The sequence below is a fragment of the Thunnus thynnus genome, chromosome 8 (genome assembly GCF_963924715.1).
Source record: "Thunnus thynnus chromosome 8, fThuThy2.1, whole genome shotgun sequence".
In the NCBI taxonomy this organism is placed as follows: domain Eukaryota; kingdom Metazoa; phylum Chordata; class Actinopteri; order Scombriformes; family Scombridae; genus Thunnus; species Thunnus thynnus.
Window position 1 is genome coordinate 14,569,668 of NC_089524.1, and position 20,473 is coordinate 14,590,140.

At 40.4% G+C, this 20,473-nt stretch overlaps 1 protein-coding gene across 5 annotated transcripts in view; it reads left to right on the top strand.

Moving 5' to 3' along the window:
* The window catches only part of ptprsa (protein tyrosine phosphatase receptor type Sa), a 250,536-nt gene extending 232,327 nt beyond the window's left edge, over positions 1–18,209 (top strand). For all 5 annotated transcript variants that reach the window (XM_067596688.1, XM_067596687.1, XM_067596690.1 and 2 more), the window contains 7 exons: positions 635–920; positions 5,255–5,433; positions 5,571–5,697; positions 5,838–5,963; positions 10,380–10,534; positions 13,392–13,527; positions 13,795–18,209. In XM_067596688.1, the coding sequence (XP_067452789.1) occupies positions 635–920; positions 5,255–5,433; positions 5,571–5,697; positions 5,838–5,963; positions 10,380–10,534; positions 13,392–13,527; positions 13,795–13,863 (1,078 nt within the window). In that variant the 3' untranslated portion in view covers positions 13,864–18,209. The remainder of the gene's footprint in view (positions 1–634; positions 921–5,254; positions 5,434–5,570; positions 5,698–5,837; positions 5,964–10,379; positions 10,535–13,391; positions 13,528–13,794) is intronic.
* Positions 18,210–20,473: the final 2,264 nt, after the last annotated feature.

Below are 20,473 nucleotides of genomic sequence, written 5' to 3' on the forward strand. Positions count from 1 at the left end.
ATCTTTCTCTTTAAAGCATGCTTTTTTCCTGCTTTCACTTTCCCCATCTCTGCTTCTTTTTTTCCCCTCTTTGTCAAAAGCCTCACAATAATCCCATCCCATCTTTCTTGCTTCTCACTTTTTGCTCCTTAGCCCTTCCTCCTTTTACAAGTGATATTTCTCAAATGGCTTATTCAAATTGAAACCTTCCTTTTTGTCAAGATAAAAAGACTTCAGTGAGTCCAAAGCGCTACACAATAAAACTGAAATTTGACAGCTTGCTTCATTCAGTCTCCATCAGTGTTCTCTTCTTGTTCTGTCATTTTGGTCGTTTCTGTATTCCCTCCTTAGCTATCATCATATCTCTCTGTTTTCCACACCTAATCAATTATTTAAATTGCAATGCCATAACAAATCTACAAGCATTACCGGGCATACATAATCACCTAATGTTTTAATATTTTAGGAGGGAGAACAGCAGTAAACAACACTGAAATTCCTACATCCCAAATGTGACAAGCCCATAGTATTAACAAAATTAACATTCAAAGCCACATTACCCCAAGAAGACAAAATCCCTAGAAATAAGAGCAAGGGATAAATGAATTTCTATTGAACAAACATCGTAATACCTCCTGCTTCTTCCCTTCTACAGTGCGGGTGTTGGCCGGACAGGCTGCTTCATTGTCATCGATGCCATGCTTGAGCGTATCAAGCACGAGAAGACGGTCGACATTTACGGCCACGTGACACTGATGCGCTCACAGCGAAACTACATGGTGCAGACAGAGGACCAGTACAGCTTCATTCATGACGCACTGCTGGAGGCGGTGGCCTGCGGCAACACTGAGGTGGCTGCACGTAGCCTCTATTCCTACATCCAGAAGCTGGCCCAGGTGGAGAGCGGCGAGCATGTTACTGGCATGGAGCTAGAGTTCAAGGTACAAGAAATGGAGCAGTTTGCTGATGGTCATTTTTTTCATTTATATCATAATCAGGGTATGTGTGAAACACATCCCTTGTTGCACTGAGGTCATGTGCGCCCTAGTGACGAAAAACTGAAATACTTTTTAGTTTTCTAGCAGGTTTTGGTGAATTTCAGATTTGATTGCAGAACAAGGTAAAAATCATATTGTTCAGTGCTTCATCTCCACTTTAAAAACTTCTTGGTTGATTTGACTGTACGCTTATGGTCACGATGTATAAGTCCCACACAGTTTCCTCAATAGACCATAGACCCTTTTCACAGCAGACATTTTGACTGCAGGAAAGCAGGAAAATCACAGATGTAAATAATAATATTAACAGTGGCTCCATTCCATTAATTGTCCAGGTGCTCCTGTTTTGAGTTTTGACAAACAGAGGCACAAATTGAAATTGCAAATGACTTTAACATTAGTTTAGACAGCTCAAAAATTCATCTGGCAGATTCAGCTGAGCTGAGGCCAAGAGAGTTAGAAACGACCTGCAAATCAGATTGGAGACATATTAGATCTTTTCACTCTTTGGATTTTATTATAACTGAATAATGAAGACAGAATTTGTACATTTTGCTGAGTTCTGTCACCTTGTCTTGAGCAACTGTAAGCCTTTTAAATGAGACTTGCTGCCAGTTTTATGTTCCCAGAAGTGTTTTTGGATGCTAATCCAATTTTTTCGCCTTTCATATCTTTGCTCTTCATCATTATTTGCAGTGTGCTTAATTGTGGGTTGCAATAATTGCTTTTTGATTTGTGATGATACATTTCTTTGCGTTTTGATGCTTGAACCAATGAAACTCCATATACACATCAGTGCTTGAGCAACAACTGTGTTAATAGCAAAGAACTGTGAAACCAAATGAGGAGATTAGGGAATGCACAAAATGGATGATTATGGTAGCTTATTGGGGGAACTGGGAGAATAATATTTTGAGTGAATACACAGTTTACAGGAAATCCTTATACTTCATACAAACTGAATTCGGCATCAGACGGGAGACAGGTTAAATGTCTCTTTCAGCTTGTTTCTCATACCGTAGAGACATAATAGATACACAGAACGAACAAAGTGTACAATATACTAAGCTTAAAGAGTTTAGATAAAAACATCATTTTTCTTGAAGATATAATACCTTTCAGCCGCAGGTAAGTACAATATAGATTAAGACAGCCTTATTTACATGGCAGCTATTTGTCAGCTTATATATGCTGTCCAAATAATAGGATCTCACATGGACTAGAAAGCAAATCTCCTTTATTTTCTTCAGCCTTGCTTCAATAATTTAATCACTTGGATACACACTATTTGAGTTATTCTTGTATTTTTTGCGAAGCTAGAAAATGGAAATATTGAAGCCCTTCACTCTTTGGCCACATTGTTCATTTGTGAGGATTTGAAAAATATGCTTAAGCAAAGAAATTGGGTTTTATCTAGCAGGCGCAAGACAAAGGATTTGGGGCTGAAAGCAGCATGGTTTTGAGTTTACGTTCAAGAAAGAAGGAATGTATGCTTTCTATGCTTTCTTAGAGAAATTCATGACAAAGCAGTAGGTGAAGATACACAGCCAAGAACAGTGTTAACATAGATCTCCATTAAAGATCTTCAAAATCATCAACTTATAAACTCACCTCAGCATCAGTGCTCCAGTCAGTATCTGCTGACCTTGACTTGCGCACACGCTCACTCTTAAATCATTCGTCATCTTCCCATCGCCATTCATCAACACGACCCCCCTGCCAGGAAACAATAATAGTGCTGGTGTGTGTTTCGACCTTTTTTTTTTTTTTTTTTTTTTTTTAACTCACTGGCGCACAACAGTGATGGAATCTCCATCGCCATCTGTAACAGAGATAATGCTGAGCTAGCGTTAGAAGTCGAACGGGGATTAATAACGTCCACACTACAGTCGGAATAAGGGAGAGAGGTGGGTGTGAAGGCGGGTAGGGGTGCAAAGTAATTAATACTTGATGATGACAAATGGAGGTGGATGGCAGGGCGAGTGGAGGGAGGGACGTTTGGCTAATTAACAAAGGGACGACTGTATGCTAACTTGGCACTAAGGAAGTGATTCGACAGAATGCTGCACTATGGGGATCGGTGGGAGGGCATTGTAATTCTCAGGTGGGAAACAGTCGTACTGAGTTAAGCTGTGACTGGTTGAATCCACAGGAGTTTTGCAGGGAGAACAAACCGAGAAGAGGGACTTGCGGTGAAGTTGTCAGACTAGCACTTTCTGGGACATACGCGTGAATAACAGGCATGTTCAGGGAAAGATTGATGCAAAGAAGACATTTTTGCACATAATCACAAGTATTCAGCAACATACATGAATCACAACACAAACAGAAACAGAGCTATCAGGCTACTTGGATTCATTTGAAATTAAATGGCAAAGAAATTATGTAGAAATCAGCAGTTGAGATTTGACTGGGATCCAAATTCAACAAGAGGACAGAGATGCTCCTTTGAATAAAAATTATGGTGACAGTTAATATGCATGTTTACCTGCATTGTATGACATTATATCTTAAGCATAAACTAGAACATTACCTGATACACACAGTGTGCCAGAAATAATCATGTTAATTTAGGCAACTTTAAGTAATGATGTGATAATAACTGCAATGACTTATTACACAATTATCGCCAATTTGTCATATAACTACCTCTGTAAGCTCTAGTGTCTGACATAACACTAAATATGATTATCCCTGTTATGGTGTAACATGCTTCATGTACAGCAGTTCTTACCCTCCTGTACTATAAATGGGAAGGAACTGGCATGTGACCAGAGGTACCGTAGATGCTTCTCTGCCCTGTTGGATGACAGGTTGCCAGGTTTGGCTTTGTTCCCTACACCCTCTGCAGTGTTTGTTGGTGTAGCTGAGGGCCTCTTTAGCGCTGCCAGGCCACCTCAAGCCTTTCCAGGTGCCTTTGTGAAACACAGATCAAAGGGAGGACAGTAGCAAGGGATGGCGAGAGGAGGAGGAGAGGGGTTGGACACACTCCAAGTGGCCACTGACAAGGAGATACTGGTGCTATAGGGAAATTAGAGAGAAAGAGAGGAGAATGCTCTAATGGGAAAAATAGAGAAGTCGAAAGTTAAGTCCTGTTAACCCAGAAATGCCAGGAGAAGCACTTTTGAATGCCACATACTTCAATGGAAAGATGCAACTAACATTCAGGTGGGACAGGGGAGTGCCGTGACACATCTGTGTATTTTGACAACTATTGAGAGACAAGACAAGAGAGTCCAGAAAATAAATCTGCATTCCCGCCTCCTTTTTCAGTGGGGTCAGTTGCAAGACATCTCGTCTCTCTTGCCTATTGCGATGCTGCCCGCGCCTTTAGTGTGCCTTGCGCTTCTCTTTATGAAAGGGGCCCTAAATAGTCTGACTAGGGTGTCTTCCATTTGCAGGCAAACGCTAACAAGCAAGCACACACACACAAATTCTTTGTTGAGACACTGAAGCCGAGAGGAGGCGATCACAAGACTTGCTGAGCCCCAAACTCCCACTGAGGTCCATATGACGATGATGATGTAGCAGTGCAGCTTCTCATTTTGATCATTATGCAGTGTGTGTGTGTGTCTGTTTGTCTTTCTGAACATCCCTCTGCGAGTCTATGTTTTATGCACACATACAACGCTTCCATTATCAAAGGTGCCAGTGACCTACTTTTAGACGAGTTTTCTGTTTCGCACAGACTTGATCCAGAGGCTTGTTAGTCTGTATGTGTGTGTGTGTGTGTGTGTGTGTGTGTGTGTGTGTGTGTGTGGCATATTTTCCCTTGTTGCATCTGACCCTGCAGGACCCCACAAGTTGCGAAAGTTTTTGAATTGCTTTCCGATGAATATATTCTTTATAAACAATGGCCCTTTGACGCTGTGCCATCATCAGTAAAACGTGGGTGAAAGATCAGATTAGATTGTGTGTGCTTTATTACTTTCTGTCATTGATATTCTCCTCTCTTTATCTGTCTTGCACCTGTCCTCCCCTCCTCATCTCTCCTCCTTTTATCCTCATCTCCTGCTCTTCCTTCCTCTCTCTTCTCTTTTCATTCCTCTTCTTTCCTCTTTGTAACTTCCACGGCTTGTGCCAATTTCTTCCACCTTCCCCTCAACCGTTGTACTTTCTCTTCGTGTTCCTTTCATCTTCTTCCTCCTCCCTACCTTTCATTCCACACTCTCTGTGTAACATTTTTTCCGTCTGTATTTTTTTTTTTTTTACCTTACTCTCTCTCTGTGCTTTTTTCCTTCTATTTATCCATCTATCCCTCTGTCTTTTCCCACCAGCGTTTGGCCAACTCCAAAGCCCACACGTCACGCTTCATCAGTGCCAACCTTCCCTGCAACAAGTTCAAGAATCGGCTGGTCAACATCATGCCCTACGAGACCACACGTGTCTGTTTGCAGCCAATCAGAGGCCTGGAAGGTTCAGACTACATCAATTCAAGCTTCATTGATGGATACAGGTAGGAAGACGTGTTTGAGCAGCATGTGTATGTGTGTCACTCTCATGTTTTTTCTCAGAACTGGCATCATTGGTGGCACTGATGAATAATATAAGCTGAATATAAATAGTCTCAACATAATGTTACTGTATTTACAGGCAACAGAAGGCCTACATTGCCACACAGGGCCCTCTGGCAGAGACTACAGAAGACTTCTGGAGAATGCTCTGGGAGAACAACTCTACTATCGTAGTCATGTTGACCAAACTGAGAGAGATGGGACGGGTATGACATGCACAAACACCCATTTGACTTGTGGTTTTTTTTTACTTTTATTGATGGAAGCATCCAAGCTGTGATAAAAGAAAAATAAAATATTTGTGAGTAAATTAACAAAGGGTTAATCTCTCCCTCTGCTCAAACAGGAAAAGTGTCACCAGTACTGGCCGGCGGAGCGCTCTGCCAGGTACCAGTACTTTGTGGTGGACCCCATGGCTGAGTACAACATGCCCCAGTACATCCTCCGAGAGTTCAAGGTCACAGATGCCAGGGTAAGACATACCAGGAGGTGTTTGGTGAAATGGATTCTGACATGGTATTTTATACAGGAATACTAAACACACTACTAAATGCTATGCAACATTTGGAAGCATGAATAGATACATGTCTGAGTAACAAGATGTAACCATTCCAACACGGATGCTGTGACATCAACTTGAAATATTTCCAACATGGCTAAAATTAAGTTCATATTAAATTGTTGTCACCAATCTTAAACACGAGCAGTAAATTTTATTATTAGTCCCTCAGATTCAAAGAGTGAGGGCCACTTTATAGATCAGCATTTTATATTGACTTTTAACAGCAATACAGAACCAACACAGAATACATCATAAGACGGAGACAACGCTTTCCCAGTAGCCTCAAAAGACCAGAATGCAATTCAGTAAAGAATTATGCTGTTTTTTTTACGATTGCTTCCAAGAATGTTTCTCAAAAGTCCCTAAAATGGCTTTGAGATTGTAATTTTCTTCTGTAGTCAGATGGGTTTCTACAAGAAACAAGATTTTAGGGTGATACACATTTTAACCGGAGCTCACAACCAAACTCACCTTTCCTGTCCTGCACTATTTATAACCTACTCTACACCACTGTAGTAATGCTTTTATCTCAAGATTTCTTTTTTGGTCCAATTAGGTGGAACAGTTTGAAGCAGCAGCAGTACTGTAGCACAGGGAAAAAGATGCTTCTTCTCTTTGCCAAACAGGCTGACATATCCAGTGATTTCCCAGACAGTGGTAGTTAGTTTGCAGTCACCTTGTTGGTATTATTATACATTATACCCCCCCACACACACACTTCACACACACACACACACACACACACACACACACACACACACCATCCACAGTGTGAAAATCAAACATAAATGCTGTTTAAGCTGCTATGCCATTACCACACACATACTCAAACACACTAAAGCACACACACTTTTTTCCTTTATAAATAACCCTGTGCACACACACACAAATGTGCACACAAGCTCACTTTCTCCCACATCTCCACGCTGATTTGCTATTCTCAATACAAATATACGCACACATGCATGCATGCACACACACACACTCACTCATCTTTGTCTTTGTTATATATTTTATGTTACACACAAGGACACATGCATTCCACACACACACACACACGTATATATATGTTTTAACCCCTTGTGAAACCTCTATCACATACATATACGTGCTGTGTAGTTCACTGGTCAGCGTTGGTGTCTTTCAGATGAGTCCTTAAAGGTTACTGAATTATCAAAGACTGCAACACAGCAGCAACCACACTGACAGATGAACCTTATCATCAGAGTTAAGGAAACAAAACACAGAGCGAGGGAGAAATAGAGAATAGTACAGTATATAGTATATGGAAGGGCTGTGTGTTTGAGATTTGAAAGTGGGGGTTAGGTGGGTGTGAATTGTGGTGATGTGATGGATATGTAGCTTTGTATACGTGAATGTGTATGTAGGTTTGTTGATGTAGGTTTCTAGCACCATACTACTGATCTGTGCTTGTGTGTATAAACTAGGATTAACCCCACATACCGTAGATGTACATGCATGTTAATGTGTTTGCATTTGTATGACTAAGTGTGTGTGCGTGTGTGTGTGTGTGTGTGTTCGTGTGTGTGTTGCATGCCTTTGCACAGTAATAGCATAGACTCCACGCCTCAACACTCACATCTAGCGAGCCAGTCACGTATTTAATCACACAATTTGACACGCCGCGTGGGCCCTCAGGTTGTGTGTTAAATTTTCCTCTCTTTTTTTTTTTCCTCCTCTCTTTCTTCAGCGTGCTTGGTTTATTGTGTTGTTGTCTTTGCCCCTCTTTCATTTTTAATCCCCCTGCTGAGGCAAAATGTTTTTGAGATGAAAAACAAAGGCAGCCAAAGAAAGAAAACATGCAATGCGTCATAAAACAGGGAAAGAGACATGAAATGTTGTACAAAGACAGTTGGTATATGGAGCTTAACTTATTAGAATCCAAATCACTATATTTGTCAAGTACAATAAATGTACAAGAATACATCTTGGCTGCAGCGATGCCGAAAGATATCAACAGCTAAGATACGTAGCAACACAGCGCATACTGGTACACATGACAACAGGACTTAACATGCAAAACACGAGGATTCAATAGACAGATTAGGGATATCCTTCAACATATAGTACCTGCATATACTATACATTCAGGATTCAGTCACCATCTGCATTTCCCATGCTAGCAGCGGAAGGGGATGGTTTGCTCACGGCAAAAACCAGAATGGATGAATAAGAATGTAATGCAGCCACCATCCATGATGAATATATACCCTAAGGTGGTTGTTTACATCTACACATTTACACATTTACTATTAACTCCGCTCAACGTGATGAATGTCATTTTTGACACACAGCAACAGATGGAGAAAGCTTTTTCGGAAATCCATTGTAAATTTTACAAGGTCATTTAATTATTGCCATAACCCTTTTTTTTTTTTACGGTCACTGCCAAATTAAATGTCTATGTAAGCTTTGTAATGTATTCTGCATGGATCATTCTGATGTGATACTATTTTTAACCTCAATAATATGGTGTGTAAGTGCTGGCTGGACCGGATTATACCATGAAACCAGAGAAAATTAACTATTTTTACCCAGCAGCCTGTGTAGGCAGACAGTGATGATCAGTTGCATAATTAATGTTTAGAATAGAGGAAAATCTGTATTTGCTTGATGGTTACCTGACAAAACAGCTACTTCATAAGACAAACGCAACTGCTGTAGTTCATATTTTTAGCAGGACGCTCTCATAAGAAGCAAGTAATGCTACCACATACAATATATATGCAGTTCTTCTAAAGTGTTTTGGGGCATTTTAAGCCTTTGTTGTGGACAGTGGAGAGGTATAACCCTAACACTAATGAGGGAGAGAGGGATGCAACAAAGGTCTCCAGCTAGACTTTAAGTTGGGACCAATTCATTGGCTCTGTGTATGAATGTAATTTCTTCATTATTTATCAAGCTCCTCAAACAAGTGCAGAAAATTTGCTCTAGGGCTGACATAATTCTGTTTCACAAATGTTATCAGAAGTGAAAATATGTCTTTTTCAGTACAAGTTCACTTTCTTTCTTAGTACATTGATTCTATAATACGATATAGACAAAACTGCTCCAAACGTAGTTTTACAATCTACACCCTCTAATAGCAGGATGACTAAAAGGACAAAAAAGATCCCAATTTACCTGCCAACTGTGCATTCATCAGATTGTGACTCAAAGTGTGAACAATTGGCAAGAGAATGTGTGAGAATGACACATAATGTCCAAACTGAAGTCTGTTGCACACAGAACTGAGAATCAACTGAGGAAACGAACACCTGGTTGTCTTAATTGCTGGTGGCAGCAAGTGGACAGCCTCTCTCAAGATGCAAACACGCCTCTCCTCGCTCACTTTCTTGGGAATTTCTTACTCTATCTGAGACAATTTGAAGAGAATCTTATTCACAAGGACACAAGTATTTACTGTGCATTCTCAGTCTTGTTAGTCAACTCTCAAAATGAGGCAGATCACTTGTCCAAGTGTGATACCACTTGAAAGTAAAAATGTATTTCAGACGTTTTTGTTTGCATGGGACAGACATGCAATTATCTCGCCGCTTACGACTCTCACCACTAAAACAAGATTATCAGAATCAATATAACATTAAATTGTTAAGATCGACATTTTGTCCAGGAGGCTCGACAGTTTGTCAGGGTTTTTGTTTTCAATTTTCGTCGTCCAATCCCCCCACCTGCTCCGTTAGTCCTCCATTCTTGCTTCTTACCTCCCTTGCTCCACTCATCCATCAGGCTGCTCTATCGATCGCATTGCAGGATTATCCTATTCAACATGGTGTCTGGGAGAAGACGCTTGTCGTGGCAGATACACTATTGATTAGCTTTAACTAGGACTTACTTGTGCCACACACACACACACACACACACGAAAAAACCAACAGGAGAGAAAATGGAGACAATTGAGTTGAGGGTAGAGGGTGAAGACAGAGAAGAGGACAAACTGTCATTTTCATTTATTCATCTGTGCTTCTACAGTGTCCCTATTGTGGAAAGAAAAGAAAGACAGAAAGAAAGCATCAGCAGATTCTATTTCATTTCAAAGGGACGATTAGTAAAATTTTTACTGCTTTATATATTATTTATATATGCTCAGAAAGATTCAAGTAGTTCACAGGTTTCATCTGGGTAGGCTTGGTGAGAGTGAAACCCAAAACCTTTCTGTGCATTAAAGTCCCAATAAAAAAAATATCACAAATTGTCCCTTCTTTCTCTTTAGTCTTTTCTATCTATACTTTCCCTCCTCTTTCTTTTTGGCTTGATGTACACTCTCCATCCTGTCTACTCACCTCCTTTTTTCTGTATTTTCAGGATGGCCAGTCCAGGACAGTAAGGCAGTTCCAGTTTACTGATTGGCCAGAGCAAGGTGTGCCCAAATCTGGGGAGGGATTCATCGATTTCATTGGCCAGGTGCATAAAACCAAGGAACAGTTTGGACAAGACGGACCAATCTCTGTCCACTGCAGGTAAGGGGTCTCAGTGATATGTTACTGGATCATAAAATGGCAATTTTTTTGAAATTAATACTCTTAATACTCAAAGATGTTAAGCCTCAAACTGCACACCAAAGGCACACTACCCTTCTTGAAGAGATATAAGGCTTTAAGTATCAAGACAAGATTAAATCACCTCTTATGGTGGTTATTGTTTTGCAGTGCAGCAACTCCTGCAGTGTAGCCTTAACAGCATCACCAGATATGATCCCACATCTCCTTTTTGCCAGCGCAGTACTCTACCCCTGCACCTCCACAGGCCCTCCATCTCCTCCATAATTGATAAGGCTGAGATGCGGCTTGGCATTTGCAAAGAGGAAACACATGAAATGATACAGCCATTCTTTTTGGTTTTTATTATCCATCCATGATGCATTTTTATTACCTCGGGTGTAGCTTCCAAGGTAACCTTCATCATTAACTTGACATGCTGGACTCCAGTATTTGGTGGTGGTCACTGCCAAGAATTCAGATTATTCTGATTTTAGTCCTTGAGCGGGATCCATCTAAATGAGTTGTTAGCTTTTTTAGCTGGACAATGGTCATCTTTCATGGCTCTGCTTCTAATGAGTCTTAGATTAAAGAAAAAAGAATTATCTGTAACAGAGACACTTTCCTGCATCATACACGTTTTTTTTTTTTTTTTGGTTTGACTGACGTTCAGAAAAAGCTCTAAGGATACAACTGTTCCTTAGAAGGTGACAACATTAACAAACACAGGTGCTAACACACTGAATAATTTCCTTGCTGTCTCATAAACATGTTTTACTTTTGGAAAAGCGTAGGTGTCCTTTTTTTCCCCCACATTTCTATCGCAAAGGCGCCATGACATCATCAAACATAACATCATCTCCCCTGTATTAAAAAGCAATGATGTCACCACCCATCAAATGGCCCTCTGGGAGTTGTAAGATGTGTCACAGAAGCTCCAATAAGACTGAGTTATTTCTCCTTGCTATGAGGCCGTTATGAGAGGGGGGGGGGGGGGGTGGAGAGCTGTCTTAAAGCGAAAGGATCCGTTATTGCAGAAGGAATTGCGGGACGGTAGTCATGGGTGAAAAGGCCAACAGCCTACTAAAGCTGTACTGCAAGTGTCACATGACCATGTTCTATTTAGCAACAAATGCACAGTTAAGGCATCCTTGACACACCACAGTGAACTTGCTTTGATTTTTGGAGCATCATAAGAGGATTAACACAAAACTACTGTAGCCTACAGTGTAGTGAATCATTTGAATTTGAGCTTTTAATCAGGTACCAAAGTCACCTGCAGTCCTTTTAAACAGCTTGTGTTAATTTTGTACTTTGTATTAAGTGTGTTTTTTAAGAGTAGGTTTCACTTTGTCCAAAGGTGGATCTGATTTGGAAAGTTTCTTAAATAGTGATGTGGTGGGGGAAAAAAAGAAGGTTTGGTCGGTTTCTTTGTGTGTCACTGCTATAGCCACCTCCTCTTCCTCCCTTCTTCCTCCTTCAGGCTTTGTCATCTCCGAGTGGAGAGCTTATGCCTTCCTTTTCTCTTACTCTCTCGTCTTCTGTCACCAGCCTTCCCCATCTGTCATCCCTATGTCTATTTCCTAATCCTCTCTCCCTCTCTCTCCCTTTTTCCTTTCCATCCATCCATTCTCCTGGCCCTCCTTTCTTCCACTCCCACCCTCTTCTTCTTCCTCCTCTCCCCTCCTCAGCCACTATCTAATAGACCCACATGCTTTTTGTCATTAATTGCCTGATTACTTCCTGTGAATGGGGACACCAAATCCTCTCAGTCTGCAGCGGCTCGGCAAGCCTTCAGATTTGGAGAGTCGATCTTCCTGGAGAGAGAGGAAGAGAGAGAGAGAGAGAGTTTAAGAGTCCATGTGACAAGCTGTGACCGGCTCCTAGGAAGAGGCTTTGGGTGGGCTGAGAGATACAGCAGGCATGGGGGTTTGGTAGTGGGTGGTTGGATGGTGTGTGTGTGTCTTTCAAGAATGTGTCCGATATCATTCAGTTTCTTTTCAAATGATCAAATGATATAAGTACTCTTTTGTCCTAAGTTCAGCTTTGTTCTCCAACACACACACACACACACACACACACACTCTTAGGCATACACACAAACTCAAAGTGTCTGCTAGCATCTATCGCTTTCACTCTTCATTTAACAAAATAGCATCGGAGGCTGGAAGAAGCCCAAATAAATCTGTTGTCATATCAATTATTGTTCCATTGGTGAAGTGGAAGTCATTTCACAGCAAAGCAGCTTAGAGAGGCAGCTCTCAAGTATTTCAGGATCAGAGTTAAGACTCAGACTGTATTTCTGGAGAGCAGCAGCAGCAGCAGGCAGTTCTTCGACGCATGGGAGGGGCTTAATGAGCCAAAATGTTTGCTCGGTTGTTTGTGTGCATGATTTTCGAGTGCGTCTGTTTGCCCTTGAGGGCTCATTTTGTGTTTGACGAGAATGTGGGCTCACATCAAAGTGGATTCCCTGGCGTTCTCACATGCGTCCTTGCCATCGTCCCCGTTGCGTTACCCTGCTGCAGGATTTCTGGCCATCGAAGTTTTCATACGGTTACCTCTTTCTGGTGGTCAGAGCTACCAATGTGCAGAGTTGCTCAATTCAGCTTTAACAACAAAATCCTGTATGCATTTTAAAGGTGACAAAATTTAGAGTTAGGGTTGAAATAAGGTTGAAAATATCCAGGAATTCATCTTGGTTTAACTGATGTAGAGGATAATGCAAGACACAGGAGAAAGACCCAAATCTACTTCATACAAGCAAAGAAGTATATACAAGTTTCTGGTTACATGTGTTATTTCCTTATTAATTCACTTTGTGGTTATTATTTGTTTCCAGCGCTGGCGTGGGCAGGACCGGTGTCTTCATCACCCTCAGCATCGTCCTGGAGAGAATGCGCTACGAAGGCGTGGTTGATATCTTCCAGACAGTGAAGATGCTCCGGACACAGAGGCCAGCCATGGTCCAGACTGAGGTCAGAGGTCACATGTACACACACACACACACACACACACACTAACATACACTGCTTCTACTTTTGCTCAACACATTTTTGTTGTTTTCATTTTGTTATTGTCATTTAGTTTAATGATTGTAAGGTTGGTTGCAACAGGCCATAAACACATTAAAAGATCAGCAGGAAGTTAATAAAAAAAAATTTCAATTCTAAATCAAGTGAATGCTGAGATTTTGTTACTGATATGTTTTTTCCTGTGTATGTGTGTGTGTTTCTCCCCTACAGGATGAGTACCAATTCTGCTATCACGCAGCTCTGGAGTACTTAGGAAGCTTTGATCACTATGCAACGTAAAAAGCCATCTCTTCCCCCCAGAATCCTGTAACCCCCCTCAACAGTCCCCTGAGCCATAGAAACTTGTGAAATTTGAAACGACGACAGCAGACAACACCACCGGTAATTCAGACACACCAAACGGGATCCTATTGTAGATTTTTAGAAGACGACGCCCACACCAACCAGTTTAGAGTAATTCTAATTCGACTAAAAGACCCTTTCATGCGGAAGTGAGGAATATTGCCCATCATCATGAAAAGAAAGTCCTCATCAGGAGAGGAACCAGAAGCTGTGGCTCAAGCTGTGGGGCGGGTATTGATCAAAGTGTCAGACTGCTTACCTTACCTCAAGTGTTTCAATGTGGAGGACATTGTAAACATTCGTGGACATTTCTCTTCTCAAAAATATCTTCGTGATACAACGGTAACAAGCAACAGATAATGAAGGAGAAGGCAACAGCAAAAATCAATGAGAGGCAGATGGATGTAGCCAAGACGGGGTGACTTTCTCTTGTTCTTTTGATATGCCTGGGTGTAAAGGGGGTTCAAGTATTTTATCGACACGTTTTGTGAGTGATATCCAGAGAAATGACCAAATCGTGGTTGCCTGTGTGAACACAAATGGTTTTCCCCAAACTCTGGTCACCCAAACAAGACGAGACAATAAATCAAAACAGGAGAAAAGAAACCTGGTCGTAAATAAACCTTAGGTTTTTAAAATGTCCTGCTAAAAATATTCATAATTTGCCTGGAAAAACACTTATCTATTACAGTGAAATACTCATCACACAACTGCCTGTTCTCAAAGGCTTAGAGCTTAGACAAGGGACCACAGTCACTAGATATCAGGAAGAAAGCAAGAACACATTTCTTCAGATCAGCTAGTTTCTTGAATTTGAAACTTGTGCAAAATTGATATCCAAAGCCAGCTGACCGCAGTGTATTTTCAATAAGTGCCCCAGGAGGCTCTTGTCTCAGTCACCAGAGAAATCGGGGAAAACCCTTATCTGTTGCAAGAAGCTGCGGCTGGGTCGTCTTGTGGATGGTCAAGATGGGAGAAATGGCAACCATGTCCCATGATTTTTAACAATCACTTCTCTCTTTGGAGCCATTGCATCATGTGGCGGTGATAGCATCCACCATTTTTAACAAGAGATAAATCTGGTGGGCAAGAAGCTTTGGAACAAAACGGAACAACCAAACAAGGATTGCCGCAAAGTGCAGCTTTCTTTGTGTACAGTGACCAACACTCATCATCATTGTTTAAAACTTTTTTGTCTTATGAGGAATTATCTTTTTTTCTTTTTTTTTTTTGTTTTCTTTTCTGTCAAAACCAAACATGCTGCTTATCTCGTGTATGCTGTACATGTGACTCTTGAGCGAGAGGAAACTGACTAACAAAAGATGCCAGCTCTGCTAACTGCTCACGCCCAGGCGGGCATGACTGAAAGCGCATCCACACGATATCATCATCCACCAGACTTTTTCACCTTTCCTTTTTTTTCCAGCCTCCTCTATTATCATTTATTTCATTATAGAAGACACTCTGGAGTGGCAAAGGCCTGTTGCAATTACAAAACTGTATGTTCATGTGGTTGAAAAATTGGCCTTTAGGTCCACTATATGTGTGTGTTTGGTACCAGGTGGATAAACAAAGTAGATGCTTTGGTTTGCATCCTCCATATGTCTAGATGATGACTGGTTGGGTGACTAAACCAGATCAGGCAGCCATGTTCGATCTCGATGCCATGATGTGAAAAGGAAATTCTTCGGTACAAGTTACTTGCACAGCCCTAAGAAAAGAGGAGAAAAAAAAAAAACTTGAAATAAATACCCCAAAACAACTGCAGGTTGGATTTGACGCACTAATGTATATGTGTCTGATAAAAATCAAGCTTTTGAAATCACCAGATTTTCATTTTGTGATCAGCGCTTTGGTATACATGGGTGTATGGATTCTGTGAAGGTTTCCGATGGGTGTGCACAAAATCCAGAGCGATGGACAGAACTGTGTGTAATCTTTTCTTATTTCCAAAAAAGCCTTATTGTTATTGTAACATTATGAAAACATTAATGTTGTATTATGACGACTTATTTTGCATTACATAGTTGACTTTTTATTTTCATTTTGGTTTAGTTTTTTAACAGAGATGTATCACATTTTTTTAAAATTAGCAGGAAAAGAGAAATGCTTATTTGTTCATATTACGTTAAAAGACATTCTATTTTTTCACTGTAGAAATGTTAAGTATAACATGTCTGTGTGTACGTGTGCATATATGTATGTATGTATATATACATGTATATACTGCACACTCACACATTCATATATATTTAAATGCAGAATATAAAGATATATCCAAACTTAGTATGAATTACATTTTTCTCCTCATCATCTTTTTTTTTCATACCAGTCAGTGCTCATGTTTGAAGATATGATGGGTTTCTATTGTTTTTTTTTTTTGTTTGTGTTTATTTTTGTAATCTTAGAAACTTGTGTGTTTCTTGAGATAAGCTGAGGTGATGGCAGAGCTACAGTATGCCTGAAATCCCTCGCCTCCTCTCACCAATGTTTAACTTCTACCCCTGGGTAGACCCTGTGCCGACGAGGAGATGCCATTTTTAAATCTTGTTGAGATTCTTTATTATCATTAACTTGTAGGCATTAGTACTTGTTTTGTTTTTTTGCAGCAGCAACTATTGATAAACTGGTCTACAGAATATCTAATCAATCAAAAATTTCATAATTGACTTTTTTTTGTTATCTATATCAGCGCAACTTGACATACAATACCTTGTATGATCATGTACAGACTATGACCCTCGCAGTTTTTTTTAGAAATCCTCTTAGTTCTTTCTCTTTTTTTAACTTTCATTATTTTCCAACATAATGTGGTAATTCATTTTGTTAGATATCCACTATGATCTACCTGTAAATAAACAAATATATAGATTATATGTATTTGTATCATTTGACCCTCAAGATCTCATACTTTAAGTGGGGACAGAATTACAAAGATCAAGATTCTGCTCATATCCAACTTCCTGGTGTTTGTAAAGCCTGTTTTCTCTCCCTCTGAAACGTTCTTTCTTCAGCCCTGCTCCCTGGTCTTTAATTACCACTCGCTTTTTTTTCTGCCTTTAATTTCCCTTGCTAGCAGTTAAACTGGGAAACGTGCCAGCTTCTGTTCTCACACCTACAGCCTCAGTGAGGGCATGAAATCAGCATCAGTGATCTGCTGGTCTAATGGAGCTGAGGCTGGGACGTTAGTCCACTCTGCTAACTAACCATTAGAGTTGGTAATCAACTCAATCAAACAAATCAAGGGCCTGTTACATTCTTATTCTCAGAGTGTACTAAGCATTTCCTGCCCTAGTATTAACACGGGTCCACTAGAGATAAGATGGACTTTAGATTAAAGCAACTAGAGTGGTTTAAAAATGAATTGTATTTATATAATTAGACCTCCAAGTTTCATATTCCTATTACAAAGGTGTCGATTTTTAATCTCTCCACTACTGTGAGAAACTATAACACCCAGAGGTGGTCTTCATTCCTTAATAGTTTCCCACAAACCTCCAGGAGGTCCCCAGCTGTCCAACTGCCTAATATGTCAGTGTGAACCATAAATACATTGTTGGCTGATTGACAAACAGCTAAAAAGGCCATACATAGTTGAGTTGCAACATGACATGTTTTTTTTTTCTCCCTAATGCATTTTAAGCCTTGTATAGAACCATATTATGTGTTTTTGTTCCAACATTGTTTTGTTATGGGATGCAGAAAGAAATCAGGACTCAATGAAACAGAGCAGAGCAATGCAAACAAGGGAAGACCAAGACAACCAAAAACTTGCTGCAAATTCACATTTCCAGCACGTCATTTCTAAAGAGTGGGAACCTTGAGATGTTTTACAATGAACTAAAATCTTGGACTGAGGACTTTTGGAACTCAAAAAAAAAAAAAAAGACTGGCAAAAGGGCCCATGCCAAAACTGAAACTGTGGAAGTCTTTGGAAGCTTGTGCAATGTGTTACTCTTTTGACTTCATGTAAAGATGCTAGACTTTTGAAAACAACCGCCAAAATTACTGGAATATGTCACAGAATATTTGGGGGTGGGGGCGGGGGGGCTAACAAAAAAACGAACACTAACAAAAAATTACATCAAAAGAATAGAACATATACAGAACATACCAACAACATGAAAAAGAACCCAAACTCAGCAAAATAGTTTTTCCTTTGTATGAGGGCCAAGTGCTATCACTTTCAAACTGTTACTTCGAACTCAAACAATAATTGGTTTAAAGCCACTGTGTATGTAGATATGTTGACTTTGTATTAAAGAAATGTTGTCTGAAAACCATTTTGTCTGTGACTTTTTTTTTTTGATGGTGCGATTTCTCCAGATTTTCACAGGCACTAATCTTTCCTCCTGTCTCATTGTTTGCCTTCCTACATCTCAATCTGTGTGTAATACTCAAACAGCTGATGAGAATTCTTTAACTGTGATACCTCCAATGCACCAGCACTTTGTACATCAGTCATTACACTGCAACCCGTACTGGAAAATCAGTGCTACACGAGCTTGCAGGACAACTAATGAAGACACAGATGGTGCACTCCTTTTGTTGGTAGATGGCTTGATTAGCTTCCTCCTATATTTATCCAACAGCCTCTCCACACACATATCCTGATGTGCCCTTAAGCCCCCCCCTCCCCTCTCCCCCAAGCTTGATAAATGCCATCCAGACAGGCTGATATTGGTGTAGAGGTAAACCTTCACCTGTTGGTATTTGCTCTCTCATCTGTCCTCAAGGGAGTCTTCAGATATCTGATAATCTCAAAGTAACATGGTCGCAAATTAATTGAAAATGTTGGTGCTAAATCTTACTGTATTTGCCTATTTGGCTTCAATCATAAAGATTCTGACTAAAGAATCTAGTGGCTGTGGTCAACTATCCCAATATTTCAAGCGTCTCAAGAATTCACTTTCCATGACCGATTGATTCACATGTAGATCAGCTGCAGATGATGAGCAAATGAGCTCCTTGTCACCTGAAGGCAATCTGTGACAACATTCTGCTAAGTTTCAAGAGGACTGTCATTTATGAAAGGGTAATATACGCAGAATGACACCCCGTTTCAAGGATGATGTCTCTAATTGTCTGCGCAGAGAGCTGTGTTTCAGTCCATTCTTTTCTAATAGTGGCGAGCCAACAGACCGAGTGTGAGGGTAGACGAGGAAGTGAATTAGGGCGGTGATTATGCAGTGATTCAGACAGCAGCTCATTAGGACCCAGCTAAGCAAGCAATCAACGAATCGATGTGACAGTGGACCCAAAAGCCACAGAAATTTGTAATAAATGGCAAAGCGATAAATTGGATTATCCACAGCCCCGTGGCCAAGCTCTTTCTGTTGCAAATGACAAATCAATCCAATCATGCCACAAAAAAAAAAAAAAAAAAAGAAACAGAAGCAGGGGGCCTCGTGGCACACTGGTTGTGGAGGTTATCTGTCTAAGATGTGCCTTGTTGAGGTTATGGTTTTCCAGAGGTCATTTCTGTATGATATTCAGGGCTCTAAAATATTCATGACAGACCATTACATGTTTATGACCACCATGTATAAAAAGAGGATTTACCGACATTTGAACTCCAGCCAGAATAGTAAAGGTGTCAGAGGGGTACCATGCCACATGCCTACTGATTCGCCAAGGAGAACGCAGCTCTGCCTTGAGATCTTGATGGTGCAAATGAGCAGCCAAGGAGCTATAATAAATAAATAAAAAGTAGAGACAGCAGGAGCTCATCTTACCTCAGGGTATTCCGTGTACAAGTGATGAGTCTACTCCATCTACCTGTCAAATCATTATCACTGAATGTCACAATCGTGACTTGAGCAAAGGGTGAAGAAATACATGACACTGATGGACAAAGATCATTCAAAAAAAACCAAAAAACATTGCACTTCAAATGTGTCATGTTTAAACCGTATTTTGGCTGAATACTGTTTCACCCCCCTTGAAGAAAAAGGTGCACCATGGTGAGTTCTCTGAAAAGGCTTTGCTGCCATCTGCAGGATACTATCTGCCATTTCACCACTATGATATCCACAATGACGAGCAATTTCCATTCAATTAAAGCAGAGATTAACACAGATGATGTATTGAAATGTATTGTCTTCTCCAGAGGCTCTTGCATAATTACACCATTATGATATATGCTTAGCAATGCTGTTTAGGACTGACTTACACACTCAGTTTTGATCCACCAACACATGGAATCGGTGCATTTATGGTTTGTTGATGAAGTAAGTGCTTATGGTATTGGCCACAGAACATAGTTTTGCTTATAAAAAATAAAACGTCTTTAGAATGGAAATACGTTGAGTGATGAAATTTCCTGCATTTTTTTTATTTGTTTGAGCATCTGTCAGCAGTAAACAGTGGCATTCTAAAACTGTGCTGTGACATGACTCCTGTGTTTATGTCCTCATGCTGTTATTTCTTATAATCTGTCTTATGTCCCCTCAGTCCTTCTTGTCTCTCTGTGTCCAGCTAGAGCTCTACCACTGACAGATTGATTCTATTAAAACAGGTTCCTGTTGGAGAGGGAAGAAGGGCTCTC